General features: G+C 41.2%; 1 protein-coding gene across 1 annotated transcript in view; it reads right to left on the bottom strand.

Moving 5' to 3' along the window:
* LOC138053176 (uncharacterized) overlaps window positions 1-17,500 on the bottom strand; it is a 126,332-nt gene that overhangs the window by 97,869 nt on the left and 10,963 nt on the right. The window contains exons 8-18 of the mRNA XM_068899838.1: window positions 15,689-16,249; window positions 14,616-15,173; window positions 13,029-13,580; window positions 11,947-12,174; window positions 11,090-11,425; window positions 9,126-9,683; window positions 7,322-7,876; window positions 5,321-5,881; window positions 3,639-4,199; window positions 2,139-2,690; window positions 826-1,386 (exon numbers count right to left, since the gene is read on the bottom strand). Of these exons, the coding sequence (XP_068755939.1) occupies window positions 826-1,386; window positions 2,139-2,690; window positions 3,639-4,199; window positions 5,321-5,881; window positions 7,322-7,876; window positions 9,126-9,683; window positions 11,090-11,425; window positions 11,947-12,174; window positions 13,029-13,580; window positions 14,616-15,173; window positions 15,689-16,249 (5,583 nt within the window). The remainder of the gene's footprint in view (window positions 1-825; window positions 1,387-2,138; window positions 2,691-3,638; window positions 4,200-5,320; window positions 5,882-7,321; window positions 7,877-9,125; window positions 9,684-11,089; window positions 11,426-11,946; window positions 12,175-13,028; window positions 13,581-14,615; window positions 15,174-15,688; window positions 16,250-17,500) is intronic.

Here is a 17,500-nt window from a genome sequence, read left to right on the forward strand (position 1 = left end):
TTAGACGAGTTATTCGGCCGTTTTTCGATGTTGATTCGGGGTACTCGAAAAAAATCCGAGCTAGTGCTCCTTTGGAGTCCAACTAAAGACCTTCCGCGGCCACCTTTTGTCACATGAACCTAGTTTAACGGTCTGACGGCGCCCACAAGTCTTTTATAGCTTAGTGGCAGAGCATCCGAAGTAGTAATCGGAAGGTCGTAGGTTCGACTCCTGCAAAGGAGCATTCGGATTTTTCCGAGTATCCACGAGTCCTAGCTCCCACGAGTCTCCTATTGTCTCCTACAGCTCAGTGGAAGAGCATCCGAACTAGTACTCGGAAGCTCGTAGCTTCGACTTCTGCAAACGAGCACTCGGATTTTTTTCCGACTATCCACGAGTCAACAGCGAAAAATAAATATCTTACTTTCATTCAGCAAACCGATTTTATAGCTCTTTCTAGAATGACTAGCGACACATCTGACAGTAAATGAAGTGTCACTGAAGCTCATTGAGTTCAAGTTTAACTACGGCGCACTGACAAGGGCCAACAAGCCCGAAACAGCTGTCTGCGTCTGCTTTCTAGTTCGAGCGCTGATCATGCTTTTGTAGGTTTGGCCGACCGTAGTTTAATTATGAAGATAACACCCTCGTGAACGTGTTTGATCATTGTTTGTGTTGATCCAACGTAATGCATAGATCGTTACATGGCATTGCAATTTTTATAAATTACTTTATAAATTAAGTGATGTGGATTCAACAAGGGTTAACACGTACCATGTCTTTCAGTACCATCGTGAAAAAAAAATTCTCACAAATCAAATGTGATAAAAAAAATAACAGACTTACTATCGAGGATGCGATCCATGACTTCTTCAACAATCTTGGCAGGCGAAGTGGAAGCAGTAGTGTTAATGACGTCACCACTGACGTCAGTGACGTGATTAAGTTCACCATCACCTTCGTTTCCCAGGGCGACACCAATCACGCGGATTCCCATGTCATCGAGTATATCCGTTGAATTCTTCACACCTTGGACCGTGCTATTCGACTTTTTGTCTGTTATCACGACTAAAACTTTCAAAGCATTGGGCCTGGCACCGTTAGAAGCCTTGAAGAGATCTCTCGCACCACGCAAGGCTTTGTCAAGGTTAGCTGTTCCCGGATTTTGCGGGATACTGTCCACGTACCTCGCTAGAAATGAAGATTCGGCGCTAAATGGAGAATTAAAGGTAAGTCGAATCGTTGGTGATGACCCAAACGTTAAGACACTATACGCCACTCTGTGGAATCCGTACTTGTCAAAAAACATCTTAATCACTGCTCTCATCTTCGTAAAGTGCTCTTTGGCTTTTGTCGCCGTTGCACTGATAGCAAATCCCAAGTCAACCATTGGGATCACGGGCGTATCTGAAATGAGAAAAGCAGTTAATAGCGACCACTGAAACTTTTCGACTGAAAAACGGGACATATTCACCAAACTGCACCCTGAGACAATCTGATTCCATTTTTTTCGCATGAAATGCCACAACCCGGCCTTGTCGTGGAGGCAGTGTGGCCCAGTGGTAAGGGCGCTTGCCTTGAGATCCGGAGATCCCGGGTTCAAGACCCGCTCTGACCACTCGCTGAATTTGTTCCTGGCAGTCCCTGGTTCAACTTCCCAGCTGCACTTGTGAATAGCCAACTGGTTTGCCTCCGGCCAGTTGGGATTCTTAACAGTTGTTGTTGTTGTTGTTCTGTTGTTTCGTTGATTGTTTCATTGGCCCTGAAAAGCCCCGACGGGGAACGGTCAATTAAGTATCTATTGCATTGTCTAATAATCTGTCGAGGAGACGCATATTTTAACAAGCCAAGTGCTTATGTTCGTTACAAAGGTCAAGCATTGTTGACCGGGGTTACTCTTGGGTTAAGGGACCGCGTAGAATATCCCGTTTTATGACTTTTTTTCAGGTCGTTTCTGCTCTGTCCAGCAATAGCCCAGTTCTTGACCAGCAACCTTTAATTTGCGGTGTCAATAAGAGTTTTCTGTTCTCAGAAGGCGTAATTGAAAGAAAAAAAAAAATTAATACACGTGCTCAAGAACTGAGAACTCGTGTCTTGCCGTTGTTGAACTCACTCGTATCTTTAAGTCGCTACTTTCTACTTTTCATACGAGCTCTTACCTTTCGATATTTTCAAGGTAATTTCTTCGGCAGCGTCTTCGGGATCATCAAATTCATCAACTTCTACAACGTTCTCTTTGTTTGTGGTTGTTGCTGCTGTCTCGTCCGGATCAGCCAGATTGCCTAAGGCCACAGCAATGACTTTGATAAAATCTTCTTCCAACTTGCCAGCAGCATTCTTAACATCCTCAATGCTGCTTCCGGATTTCTCATCCAATATAACAACAACCACTTTCTTTGCATCTGGACGACCGCCCTCGGCAAAGACCTCCTGAGCTTTTTGCAGTGCTGATTGAAGAGATGACCCATCGGTGGGTCTCGAAAGAGCCGCAATGGTAGCTTTCAAAACAGCTTCTGAATACTGCTTGCTGAAATTAATTCTGACGGTGGGATCTCTGCCGACTAGTATGACGCTGTAGTACACTCTTTGGACTCCATAAAGCTTAACGACCTCTTGGACAATCTCTTTGATCTTTGCAAAGGTCTCACTGGCGTATGGTGAGCTGGCGCCGATTACAAAGGCAACATCCATCTCTGGAACTTTTGGCAACTCTGGTGACGTTACAAAATTACTTCAAAATAGTGGATCATCATCATCGCGACACACGTACAATAGGGATGAAGTAAATTGGAGAGATCAAGCAAGGCGTTTACGTGACAAGGCAAACTGCAGGCGGTTTTTCCTCATAAAAGCATGAAATTTTTCTTATTCTAACTTGTCCCTTTCCTCTTCAAAATTTGCTCGATATCTGTAGCTTACAGGCTAGAAATGAACTAAACTAAAACTACTTTCTTACATTTTTGGGCTCATTAATAAATTGACGTCCGTTTTGTATGCGTCTGTCCTCTTATTGATGATAAATTGCGTCATACCATTGTCAAAGTGGCTGACAGGCGAGTGGTTTCCAGAGCAAAGTGAACCAAAATGTTTAATCGCCGGGTTGAAATTAGACCTTGATGCCTCGTTCAAGGCAAAATATTCTTTTGAATTTTCAGCTCAAGAACGAGGCATCAAGGGCTAATTTGAATAAAAACAAAAGAATATTTAAATGACGGCATTTTTGGAATAAGGTCTATAGGATACAAGGAGAATAACCATATTTACGTGTGAAGTGCATTTAGCGCTGAGGGTCTAACTGGGCGCACTGAACGGAAAGCAAATCAAGTCATAGGTTGCACTTTAAGCAGAAAGGAAAACCGGAACCCGGAGAAAAACCTCTCGGAGCAGAGTAAAGAACCAACAAACTCAACCCATATAATATGACGCCGAGTCTGGGAATCGAACCCGGGCCACATTGGTGGGAGACGAGTGCTCTGAAACCACTGCGCCAGCCCTGCTCCCTTATTCTTGTATGAACTGGGGAGGTACGTTTCAGCGTTTTTCTTTGCCATGAAGTTTACTGGTGCTAATTGGTCAACACTCAGCTTCATTGAATTACTTGGCATTTGACTGGTTACTACAAAGTGTCTTTTTTTTTCTAAAATCTGACTCCACCGTACCTTTCAACACCTTTTCCATTATCTCTTCTGCTGTTGTGTCGGGGTCCAACTCCCTTTCTTTTTTAAGTAAATATCCTCTGTTGGACGTGATTGTCTCTAATTCATTGAGATCAGCGGATGTACCAACTGCAACAGGTACAATTGTGACGTCTTGCTCCTCCAAAAGCATAACATCACTCTTAACACTCTCTGGGCTACTCGAAGATCTTTTGTCGCTTATCACAACCAGAACTTTTTTGGCATCAGGACGCCTTGGTTCAGATTCAAACAGTTTGCTGGCCTCCTCCAAGGCTTTTTGCAAGTCCGGCTCTCCACTTGGCTGTCGGGCTGAAGCTATTTTAGCCTTGAACGTGTCCAGATCAGCGGTTTCCTCGCCGAATCTAAGTTTTACGCTTGCTTCGCTTCCGAATACTATCAGTCCATAGCGGAGTCGGTTGGAGATTCCATATTCTTCAACTATGGTATTGATGGTATTCTTTATGCGCTGAAGAGTGTCTGGAGCAGAGGCGGCTGTAGCACTCACGACAAATCCTAGATCAATCCGAGGAACTCGAAGATTGTCTGCAAGACCCAAAACAAATGATTATGGAATTAACTGGAAATAGTAATATTTTAAACAGAGTTAACTGAATAGAGGGTAATGTGAAGTGCTAGGTTTCTACCCCATATGAACCATGTGAGCGTTAGCCCTACTGATGGAAATGGGCCCACACAAGGACAGAGAAAAACTCTGACCAGGGTGGTCAGTCAGAGTTTTTCTCTGTCCTCGTGTGGGCCCATTTCCATCAGTAGGGCTAACGCTCACATGGTTCATATGGGGTAGAAACCTAGCACTTCACATTACCCTCTATTCAGTTAACTCTGTTTAAAATATAAGTGCTACACGGCCAACGTTTGTATAAACGTAACCTTTCCTTGTAATATTTTATAGTTTGGTTAACGGGGGATGCGATAAAAAGGTTGACATAAAAAATTCAGCACGGAAAAGAGAAGATTTAGGTCCATTTTAAACCAGAATGCCATACAGATCAATTTTTGGAAAGACCAGGAATTTTACTTGCTACTTTGCCATTTTGATGTAAGAAAATACTTCATTTATATCAAACAGTGACAGTACTTGTAAATGATTAATACCGGTATGTATTGCAATCACTATCTGTCACTCATTAGCTAAGATCCAGTTAATAGGCCACTTAAAAAATACCATAATACTCTTTGTTTGTCCCCCCAAAATTTTGCTTAAGCATTGCTTTTTTGTCTTGGCACCACAGAAACCGGAAACAATGCTTATGCAAAATTTGGGCGGACAAACAAAGAGTGTTATGATATTTTTCAAAGTGGCCTATTGAAGAAACCACAAAACTGCGAGAGAGGCGCGCTATGCATTACTGGCCAAGGACGCTAATGCTTATCTCAACTCACAGTATAAAATCCTCATTCGAGAAGAAGTAATAGTACTTTTGTAGCTTGATTTATTTCAAACAATGTACAGTAAAAAAATAATTGAAATCTTTTAAAAAAATATTGAAAGCGGTATAAGCAGCTCGGCAGATGGAATCAGCCGCCGAGTCCGATTCCAATTGCTTCCATCTTGCTGGATTATTCCAGACTGATCAACTCAAGCTGTAAGTCTCAGATGTACAAAAGAGTCAGAACGGGAGTGGCGTATTAACTTGACTCACCGTTAAGCATATTGTCGATGACATTATTTGCGACGTCTCTGGATGAATCAGTGACATTTGGCTTAAAAGCATCCTCTTTTATGTCCGCAATGGACTCTATTTCGTTCAAATTGTCTTCATCCCCGAAAGCCACTGCAATGACGCGTATTCCTTCATCGGCTAATCCTTGAGCTGCTTCCTCGACATCCTGGCTGCCACTGTCGGACTCTTTATCAGTCATCACTACTAAAATCTTCTTTGCATCAGTCCTACCACCAGCCGAGGCGGTGAATAACATTTTAGCGTGTTGGAGCGCTTCAGCCAACGCAACTCCTGCATCGGGTTTTGGAACACCTTCAATCAAAGCTTTCAATGCAACCGAGCTGTTGGATTTGGCGCTGAAGTTAAGATGCACTTTAGGAGGATCACCGAACGTTAATAAACTGTAGTGCACTCTTCCGTGAATGCCAAATCTGTCGATGAAAACTTTAACAGCGTCTTTCATCTTTTTGAAGTTTACTTGTGTCTTGAAGGCTGAAGCACTTATGGCGAAGGCAATATCGGTTTTTGGCACATTGAAATCTAGAAGATAGAGACATAGTTCATATAGACGAACTGGTTATGAAATCCCGGAAACTTCAAAAGCGAGAACAGTGACATCGTGCGTCATGTCACCTTGACCGCGACCATGCACAACTTTTTGCCTTCGGCTCACAACTGTGTTTTGAACAAATTAATCGAAAACTTTGATCAGCTCTCTTTCAGAAAAAAAGGTGTGGTTTGCGCATGGTCGGGGCCAAAACAGCGAACAAAAACATAAAACAAATAAACTTGTCGAGTTTCCTAACTATCTCTACATATATTAACTATGATAGAGGGTATTAACAAGTCCTGCTGCAACACACTTGAGCTGAATAGTAAAGTTAGGACATACGAGACAAGCTTTAGGATATGGGGATAACAGTTGGGTAACTAGTTTTCTATTTAGATGAACTCAACAAATAAAATAAAATGGTACACAGTGACATGGAAAATAACTGCATTACTACTCTTTTCGTTACCAAACCCTTTAAAAGACATCTTGAAATTGTTTGCTTCTGTCCACTTCTAAAGTATCACTGTTATACATATGTCATGGACGTCTAAGACGGACGGGGTGGGAATGTTGCCGGTAAAATCCTTTCTCAGGTTGAATCCGTTTTTACTTATGTCAAATTGATGATCTTCATTTTACCCACGTTGAATACGCACCCAGATGAATTTAAGACACTTTTTTTGGAGCCTATAAATTAAGCCTAGAGAAAAGTTCAATTGACTTGTTGTAGATTAGTCAATAATGAAAAGCAATGTATTGGGTTGAGCATGTTTGTCGTTGTAGTGTAGTGGTGAAGACACAGGACTATCGATCTGGAGGGTCGGAGTTCGAGTATCGGTAAGTGCATAGTACAGTTCTTTGTTTTCTTACTATGTTGTTAGTGTATAAATACAGAAACCGGTAAGATAAATACGAAACGTGAAGATGTCTTGAGATGCGTAAGACAGAACTTGAGAACTTTTTTTTTTTTTGATGGGGGGGGGGGGGGGTGGGGGTTGATAGCTGATTTCAATGGGCCATTTCCGAGTTCATGTCTGTCTCTTCTTCAAAGCGAGTTTAAGTGCGAAGTTTTTGTGATGGTAATTAGTTCTACTTTACACATGAATGAAAACTAATTTTAATAAGAAAGACTTCGCACTTAGACTCTCTTTGAAGAGGAGGCAGACATGAACTCGGAAATGGCCTATTAGGTAAAGTGCATATCCAACCTAGGTAAAATGAGGGTCTCCAACGGAATCGAATTTAACCTGAGACCGGATTTGACCGACCACAGGAATACTGGAATCTCAGCTACGGACCAAAATTCTCGGCCACATATTGCAAAAAAATATCCATGCTATAAGTTCGCAGCTGAAAAGACGCGCAGCGTTTTAACGGAGTCATTACCCAAATCCGTGCAAACTCTTTTGGTGTTGAAAGTTCCTTACCTTCCAGACATTTCTGCATAATTTCCTCAGCCACTGCATCAGGGTTGTTAGTGTCTGGAACGTCTATCAAGTTCTTTTCCTCTGAAGATGTTACCTTGATTTCATCTGGATCTGCGTCTCGTCCAAAGGCCACAGGAATTACTTTGATGCCAGATGACCACAGATCCTTTGCAGAATTTCTGATGTCATCAATAGTACCGCCGGATCCTTTGTCCGTCACAAGAACCAAGACTCGTTTCGCTTCAGGCCGGGGAGAGAACTTGAAAAGGTCTTTCACAGTGACCAGCGCTTGTACAACATTTGATCCTTGTTTATTGACAGTGGAGTTCTGTATAATGAGCCTCAGCTGCTCATCGTTGATTGGTTGAGCGAAGCTGATCTTGACGTCAGGGGTGTCCCCAAACACGACAACGGCATATTGGATTTTTCCAACTCCATGCTTATTTACTACCCAGTCCATGATGTCTTTCAACTTTCCGAAGTTTTCCTCAGAATTCAAGGGAGCGTTTGCACTGATAGCAAATGCTAAGTCTAGGTCGAGAACCTGAGGGATGGCTGCAAGGGAAAATGAAGGAATCAATACCAGGAAAGTAATGTTTACACGACGTTAACACATCTTTCCACAGCAAACCAATTAAGAAAGCCTGTTGCGACCCGAGGTACACGAACCTGGATCTTAATTAACCCTTGCAGGAGGAGGAGGAGGAGGAGGAGGAGATTGAAATATGTTTATCTTCATGTCGCACAATGTCCCAAGAATTTTATCCTCCATTGTAGGTAAACCCAAAATTTAAGAAGGACCACTTAAATACTATATTTTCAAAAACAGCTGACTGGTATCCTCTTTCCAGTTGGGTTCCTTAAACCCTTCTACGTTCACCAAAACTGGGCTTTTACTTCGTGTAGAAGACACACATGACGTAAAACAATAGAACAAAAATCGTGAAAAAATACCTAATCAGAATTCTAAATCCCTTAAGATCCCTAAAGCTATTGTTACGTCATGTGCGTCTTCTACACGAAGTAAAAGTCCAAAACTGTTTCTTTCTATTACTGACGGCACCAAAAGATTTAAGCTCAAAACCATGTTCCATAGATCATATTCGTATTCTCAGCATTAGACTGGAACTAGCTTGCAATGGAGGCCTCCATTGCAAGCTAGTTCCAGTCCAATACTGAGAATACGAATGCAGTCTATTACTAAACGTTTCTTTACTTTTTAAAACACATTTCCTCAAGGAGTCTGTCGCTCTAAAGAAAGTAAATTATGATTGGAATAAGCGCTGCTGCAGATTCCAGTTTGTTAATGCTACAAGTTTCTTCAACCTTGTCTGAGGACCTCCTCAGCTGCTTGAGAGTGTTGAAGAAATGCATGAACAAATTGGACTGTCTCGTTAACGAAATACTGAACATCAAACAGTTAAGACCAGGGCTGAACGTGCAAACAGATTCAATACGTGCTAAAGTCTTTGTCAAGGTCTTCTTCTTTTTTGCAATTTTGGAGTATTTTATATCTTTTATTAACTCGCATATTCATTTCTAACTAGTACTCCTTGATAATGGCGTCATGACGTCGCCGAAACGTTGGAAATTTAACATTATCTCGTTAGTTTTTATATGTCAAAGTTAATAAAGTTAAAGCTTCTAAGTTACTAAAATAACCTTCTTACTCTGAAAAGGGGGGCCTATTAGAAAGGGAGGAGGAGCTTAACAGAGGATTTACGGTTTCTCGAAATTATTTTCGCCTTTTTTTTTCCTGTTTCCGACCATGGCCACCCTTGGGGTTGATATTGAACCAACCAACCTTCCGTTACAGCCTTCATGATTGCATTTCCAACTTCTTCAGGATCTGTCTCGTTGCTCAAATTCAAGACGCTCTGTTTGTCGGTTGTCATCTTCTCCAACTGCCGAGAGTCAGCCTCTTCGCCAAATCCTACTGCAACCACTGTGACCCCGCCTTCCATCAAAGGTTTAACAGCTTCTTTGATCTCTAATGATGTTGTGGGCGATTTCGCATCAGTTACAACAACCAAAACCTTGTTCGCCCTCGATCTTCCGGAACCATCCTCCAAAACTTTCTTCGCTTTTTCTAGCAGCTTTTTGAGATCTGGTAATCCCGAAGGCTGTGGTAGTTTTTCGAGAACTTTGGTGAGTTTCTTCACATCCTGGGGGTCTTCTGAGAAGGAGATATCAGCAGTTGCGGATTCACCAAAGGTGATGATACTGTAGCGTAGTTTTTCTGGATTGAACTTGTTTATGATGCTATTCAGTGAGTCTATTATTGCTTGGAAGGTTCTGTTGGCGTCCGTGCCAGCAGTGTTGAGGGCAAAAGCTACATCTAACTCAGGTGAATCGGGATAACCTGGCAAAAAAAAACAAAAACAAAACAGAATTATTAATATCATCATCATCATCATCATCATTGTAGTTTTCGTCATCATGGTCATCAATGACGTCATCATCGTCATGTCGTTTTCGCTATCGTCATCGCCTTTGGGTAACGTCATTCTCCGCGCCATCATCTAGGAGTTTAAGAAACGACAACGACAACCGCCACGAGATAGTCATCTAAAAAAAATTAACGTTGCGCTATTCTACAAATTGTTCGGCTTGGAAAAAGTGTACCGAAATAGAGGATAAAATCAGTATGGGCGGTGTGGATGTCGGGAATGAAAACTGAATTTTTTTGGTCGCGCGTTCGCGTTCACCACATAACCTCATATTGAGTCATTTAACGTGATTATCAGGACGAGAAGGCCACAGAAATTTACAAAAATGTAAAGCACACGTGCGGGCCGTGAAGAGCTATTGTTTTTGTTCCTTGAAGCTATTGTTTTGTGGCGTTCTCGTAGCCGTGGTCGTCATCTTTGCGTAAGCTCCACATTATCGTTTAACATTGTGATCGGAATGAGATCGTTAACGTCATTATTATCATAGGCCATTCCGGAATTGCGCAGGAAACTAGGGCGAGTTTCAAATTTGAAGCCATCGATAAATTGACACCATCTCATGAAAGATAACATGGAGATTGGCTATCTGTGCTGTCCAAGTTTGATGCTTTTAGGTCGAACAGAGACCACGTTACGGACCTTAAAACATTGTTAAAAATCCATACAAACGTCTCTAATTTTGAGGCTGCGTCCCTCAAAACCATTTCAACTCTTAAAAGTTTTTAAGGTCTGTAACTTGGTTTTAGTTTGACCTACGAGCATCAAACTTGGACAGATGGCCAATCTCAATGTTCTCTTTCATGTGATGGTGCCAATTTATGGATTGGTTCAAATTTGAAACTCGTCCGAGTTCCCTGCGCAATTCCGGAATGGTCTGACCGCGCGGAGATGCGAAATTTCTCTCCGAGTGTTTGAAAAAGATTTCACGAGTGAGCGCAGCAAACGAGTGCAATATTTTTCAACACGAGAAGAGAAATTTCGTATCCCCAAGCAACCATGTAACTTTCTCTTTAGTGTATAAAATCCTCGCAGTACAACAAAAGATGCTTTATTCAGTGACTTCAAAAACTATAAGGTTTGAGCTTGACTACATAAGCTTACAGCCAGTTGTTTATTTGTATCCATAGTAATTAAAACAAGGCCAAGTTATTTCAATACAAAGAAATACTCAGGCAAAAAGACCAGAAATAAAATCTATATATATAGAAAATGTAAAAATGATACTGCGACAAAATACTGATCTACCACTCGGTATACCACTAAATTCAGTTATATAATAAACTGAGTGTTACCACCCGTTACACCTAATAATACTCACTTTCAAGAGCGCTCTTCATAATTTCTTCAGCCATTTTCTTAACGCCATCCGTACTGTTCGCCTCAATAACCTCACCCTGTTCAGGGGTCAATATATCGAGCTCGTCTTTGTCCGATTCGTCTCCCAGAGCAACCCCGATAACCTTGATTTCTTGGGACTGCAATACGAAGGCCTCCCTTTTCAAGTTGCTCCCGTCACTGTCGGACATCTGGTCTGTTATTACTACCAGTACTTTCTTAGCATTGGGACGAGACTCAGCTGCAGCCATGAAAAGCCTCGAGGCTTCTCCAAGCACTTGATCCAAGGCAGCAGAGGGGCCGTTCTTCGGAATATTTTCTGAAAGGACAAAAAGGCATGCGCGACAAAATTGTATTTATCTCCTTTTATAAATGTACGTTTAAAAGGAGTTAGAACAACTGAATATTCGAGAAAAGAGGGGCAATTTATTATCGTCTTTCATTGGTTGATGCACAACCGGATTAAGTCATCTACCACATAATTTTTTTTCGAGCAAAAAATACGCCATTGACTTATCCACTGCATAAGGCTTTTTCACCTTCGCCGGAAGCACGAAGCTCTGGTTTACACCAGATAGTCTTTATTCCGATGTAATGATCGAATAAAATTAAAATAAAATGCGATAAAATTACAGCAGGGGGATCTAGATGTTTCTTCATTAGGATTTTAATCTAGGGACATCTATCGATGAAGGCAGTTATGTTATGTCGTTTGCTTAAGCCGTCCACTTTAAACAACATCGTGATTTCAATCGAAAACCCTTACCACTTTGAACTCTTTAAAACAGACTGTTCAAACTGTTGAAATATAAACAAAACTAAAAACTTTCAGTATCATACTTATAAAGTTCTCTAAGTCTTCATCGGTAGGCGGCTGTTGTTGTTCCAGTGGCAGTTCAGTTTTAAATGGGTCTCCAAATGTTATCACACCATAGTGGATTTTGTTGGAGCCAAACTTCTGTACGATCGCTCGAATGACTTGCTTCATCTTCTCGAAATTCGTAGCGTCATCCACCGCTCTGGCGCTGATGGCAAATATTAAATTCATTTCAGGTATCTTCGGAACAGCTGAAATAAAAGCGTAAATGGAAAAGAGCCGGAGTGAGATATAAAACATTTTAGCGAATGTCCAGACAAAAGACCAGAGGACTTGCTGATATGCAAACTGAACAAAACGAAACTTTTTTCACGTCCAATGAAAAATACAGTGCAATAATAATTCGGACTAGTACTGTTGAATGACCACATCTCTATCTTCTTTTTGCCCTTACTCCTTACAGCGAAACGAAATGACAGGATGATGTGCGGATGGAAGATTTGTTCTTTCTTTATTATAAATTCAAAACCGTAGGTACAAATCCAGTTACAGCTTTATTCTTCTTATAGTTTTCTTTTCATTGTCCATATATAGAGCGTTTTCACATGACGTCACGGCGGCCATCTTGGTGTTCCAAAACAAAGAAATGGCGACCATGATGGTGTACCAAACTAATCCTCCGGGAACTGAACTCTATCCTTACGCAAATACTCTCTTTTGTTTCAGAAATCCAATATGACTACCATTCACGCGAGTGAAAACGCTCCATTGTACAACATAAAGAACTTTCAATACGTAACTATCGCAACTTACTTAATATAGCACCGTTACAAACCTTATTCCAAAATGGCCGCCATTTTAGTATTCTTTTGTTTTCATGCAAATTGACCCTTATGGCTTCGCTTTCAAACGTAAAATTTAAAAGAATATTTAACCTCGAACGAGGCCATAAGGGCCAATTTGCAGGGAAACAAAAGAATACTAAAATGGCGGCCATTTTGGAATAAGGTATATATTTCAATGTGAAGTGACCTTTTCGTCGGCGTAACTGTCGTCGTTTCTTAGACACCCAAGTAAGATCAACCAGTTGAAAAAAAGGTCTTACCTTCTACGGCCTTTCGCAGTATTATTTCAGAAGTCACTGATGGATCGTCTCCTTCATCAACAGAAATGAGGTTTTCTTTGTTCGGGGTCGTTTTACCCAGTTCACGAACATCGGATTCCTGCCCTAGTAACACTGGAATAACCTTGATATCACTATCCTCCAATGCTTTCGCTTGATTCTCGACATCTTCCACAGAACTGTCAGATTTCTTGTCAGTGATCACCACAAGGACTCTTTGAGCGTTGCGCCGACCTTTCGCTTCAAAGAGAAGCTTGGATTCCTCAAGCGCCTTGTCTAACAGTGCACCAGAGCTCTTCTGTAAGGAATCCAGTAAGCGCCTCAATGCCTCTTCGCCTCGAGAGGCAGCACTAAAAGACATTGCTATCCTTGGTACATTTCCAAATGTAATCACAGCGTACTGGAGACGCGTGGTTCCATACTTGTCGATCAGCGCTCGGACGATATCTTTCATCTGTTGGAAATGTTCTCCGTCCTTGACGGCGTTCGCACTTAATGCGAAAACAAGATCCATTTCTGGAATGGTTGGTGGGTCTACGAAAGAAAGATTATGAAACGTTGTCATTTGTTTTGATAATCGAAGGTGAGTCAAACCTTGAACAATTCATAATAATTTATGAAGGTGACGGCGAAATGGAACCCATAACACAAGTAAGCTGTATACCAATGTACAGCCCGATAGATATTTATTGCCATTCTATGAATTATGTATGACTAACCATGGTAAACTTGTTATCATATGTCAGAGAAATCTGTAGAGGATTTGCCGTGGTTGGCCTGCGGCTCGCCATGTAACGCTCCCTTTCAAATAAACCCTTTTTTAAAATTCAGTTTTCCACAAATGACATCAAACTCATAATTTAAAATAGGCCATTTCCGAAAATACCATAATACTCTTGTTTGCCCCTCCGAACTTTGGATAAGCATTGTTTTTGTTTTCTCTTCGGACAATTGTAAGTCCCAAGAGAAAACAAAAACAATGCTTATGCAAAATTTGGAGGGACAAACAAAGAGTATTATGGTATTTTCGAAAATGATCTATTCCTTTCAGAAATGCACTTACATCGGCCTAAAACAGGAAGAAGATAGCTGAGGTTTAAGGAAATCGTTCTTTTCAAAAGCGTCCGTTTTACGTATCGCTTATTGTACCAATCAAGAAATCAAATACTCTGTCACATCTCCACTATTTCAAAAAAGCAAAGAAGTACTCCGGATTAATGCAGATTGTAGCAGTTCATCCTTAATTGAAGAGCAGAAATTTGGGGCACACTTTGCGACGTCAATTGTCTGTATTCCGAGACCCGAGTGACGTTGACGTTCGGGAAAAGAGCAAGGGGACACTTCATGACGCTTATTGAAATCCGCGTGCCTCCCCTTCAAAGCGAGTCTAAGTGCGAAGTTTTTCTTGTGGAAAGTAGTTTTCATTCATATGTAAAGTAGAACTAATTACCACCACATAAACTTCGCACTTAGACTCGCTTTGAAGAGGAGGCAGACAAGAACTCGGAAATGGCCTGTCACTTGCTTTTTTGGACGTATCTGTCCTTTGCCGATCCAACCATTACTCACCTTGCACGATTACGTCAATGATTTCTTTACCAACATTAGATGGGTCCCCATCCTTATCAGCTGTGATGACATTTTGTTTGTTACCGGTAACGAATTCCAATTCCTTTTCTTCGACATTTTGTCCAAGACCAATGGGCACAATCTGAATGTCCTCGTCTTCCAACACTTTGGCTGCCTGTTTCACTTCGCTGAGATCATTGATTGACTTCTGATCCATTATCACAGCCAGTACTTTCTTTGCCTCGGGTCGAGCGGGTGCCTTGTCAAACATGTCCTTCGCTTCTATGAAGGCCTTTCGCAGGTCAGGTTCACCTCGAGGTCGTGGAAGTGAATCGAGGAGTGTAGTGACAGCGGAGTTGTCAGGGAACGTTCGAGAGAAAGGTACGTAAGTGGTGCTGGAATCCGCAAAGAGGATAACGCCGTACCTCATGCTGGCGACTCCGTGGGCGTCGATTATGTACTTCATGATCTTCTTCATGTTTTCGAAAGTTTCGTCTGCATCAATATCCGTAGCACTAATCGCAAATCCAAGATCAACCTGCAGCAGTGGTGCGGAATCTAGCGAAGCATGGAAAGAAACAACATTTAGGTGTCTTCAGAGATCAAGAATTCTAGAAAGAACAAATTTTAATAAAAACATTCTGGCAAAGAATTGCGCAAAAAGTATCGTGGAAGCTTTAAGAAGAAGATTTGCGGTCACCAGTGAAAGCACTCGCTTTCCACCGATGTGACCCAAGATGGATTCGCGGACTGTGACTGTCATATTCGGGTCGAGTTTTCTTGTACTTCACTCTCCTGGAAAGGTTTTTCTCGATGTGCTCCGGTTTTCGCCTCTTATGAAAACGAATAGTGTATTTCATATAATTTGATCTCCGTTAGGTTGTTCTGTAGGCTCGCCGATTAGTGCTTGGTTACATAAACATAAGGCTTAAATAAATTAAAAAGTGATTAACATTATTAAGTGATTCGGCGTTCATTGTTACAACAGGTGGAATTGAATAACTCTTATGACACAACAACATGATACAATTGACTATCGTTGCCGTTTCATCATTAACATCACAAGAGCTTACCATTCTTGGCCTTTTCCATCACCTCAGCTGCAATATTCTTAGCGGAATCATCATCATCGGTCTCAATCACGTTATTCTCGTCCAAAGTTGTCTTAGCCATTTCCTGTGGATCACTTTCTTTGCCAAACGCAACAGCAATCACTCGCACGCGGTCACGTGCCAGCGCTTTAGCGGCAACGTCCACAGCTATCTCGTCGCTGTCCGACGTCTTGTCCATGGCTACAATCAAGATCCTTTTCGCGGTTGGTCTACTTACAGACGCGTTTTGCAGTATTTCCTTCGCTTTCTTGAGCGCCCTGCTCAAATCGGCTCCATCGTTGTTCTTGGATAGGCTCTGCAGTATCTTTCTCAACTTCCTGGGGTCGCTCTCCTCACCAATATCAAGGGTAACATTCGGGTATTTTCCGAAAGTGATGATGGCGTAACGCACTGATGACGAGCCGTGGGTATTGAGGATCTCAGTAATGACTGATTTCATTGTCATGAAGGTATCATCTGAGTTCAGAGCTGTGGCACTCAGGGCGAATACAAGATCCAGCATTTCTTCTTCAATGGTAATATCTGAATGGAAAAAAATGTGATATGGTAATGTCAGTAACTGATTTATTTAAACGATCGACCGGAAGATTAGTTTGAAGAAGAGTGCACTAGTATCCAAGTCATCGGAGGTTCAGAGATTCAGTATCATCAGGTCAGTATAGTTATATGTAGTTTTCTATGATTCAATGTAATAATTTTAAGATTTACGGTTGTTTACTTATTAATATAGTTAGAATGTTAGTCATTAATTGATCATGGTTTTTTTTCTTTTTGAATTTTTATACTTTTCTCAGCATATTAGCATGTATTGCTAGAGGCCTAGTCAGTCTCATAAACCCGAGTTGAAATTAAGTTACCTACCTAAGGTTCGAAACTCACTCACTGATGTCGTGAAATGCACGTCATTTGATGCCCGCCAAAGTTTGACACCCAACACTAATACCCCCTTTCAGTCTATGCATTACCCACCCATGGTGCGTTTAAGGGTTAGGGGGGGGGAAGAGTTAAATGCAGGCGTTTTTTTTTTCAATTGTTCAGCACAACCAGGAGACACTTCGTGATTCGTGATCTTACAAAGATCCCCGTGCATCTAACACGGTGCATTTATGGCCATATCTGCACTCAAGGCAGTCAATAACAAGATAAACAAAGGTGCCAGCCATGACACAAAGCTTGGTCTACGTTGGGGTAATGCCACAAACTCAAATATTATTGGTTACATATTGGTTACATTTTTTGTCCAGTTTTATTTTACGCATCGTTTCCGAATTTACTTTAGTCCCCTTTGCAATCCGAAACTAAGAAGTATCAATGTCTTTATAACGAAATCAGTTTTGACTCAAACATGAAGTAACAAAGAGTTTCCTCTTTCCATCCGCTGCAAACTGCCATCCAATGAACTGTTCAAGAATAATCTCGTGAAATGTTATCTTTCGCTACTAGTATAGCGTACATTTATCTCGATATCGATACAAATCGACATCGAAAAAATCAGTATTAAGTATTATTTAGTTATCTATTTAATAGTTCAACTATAATTAAAATATCATGTATTCCTTGAATTTGTTTTGGGCACGTCTTTATCTTGTTATATCATCGTTTTCACTAATAGAGGTTGTGCTGTTAGCTTTACTCTGTTCTGCCCATTTTTGTCTTTAAAGTAACTTTGCACGATACTTATATTGTTAATATGTTGAATGAAACGTTTAGAAAGAAATCACTTAATTTTGCACTTACACTCGCCTTGCGAAAGATGTTGCAGTGAGCTACGAG

The sequence above is a fragment of the Montipora capricornis genome, chromosome 6 (genome assembly GCF_036669925.1).
Source record: "Montipora capricornis isolate CH-2021 chromosome 6, ASM3666992v2, whole genome shotgun sequence".
In the NCBI taxonomy this organism is placed as follows: Eukaryota; Metazoa; Cnidaria; class Anthozoa; order Scleractinia; family Acroporidae; genus Montipora; species Montipora capricornis.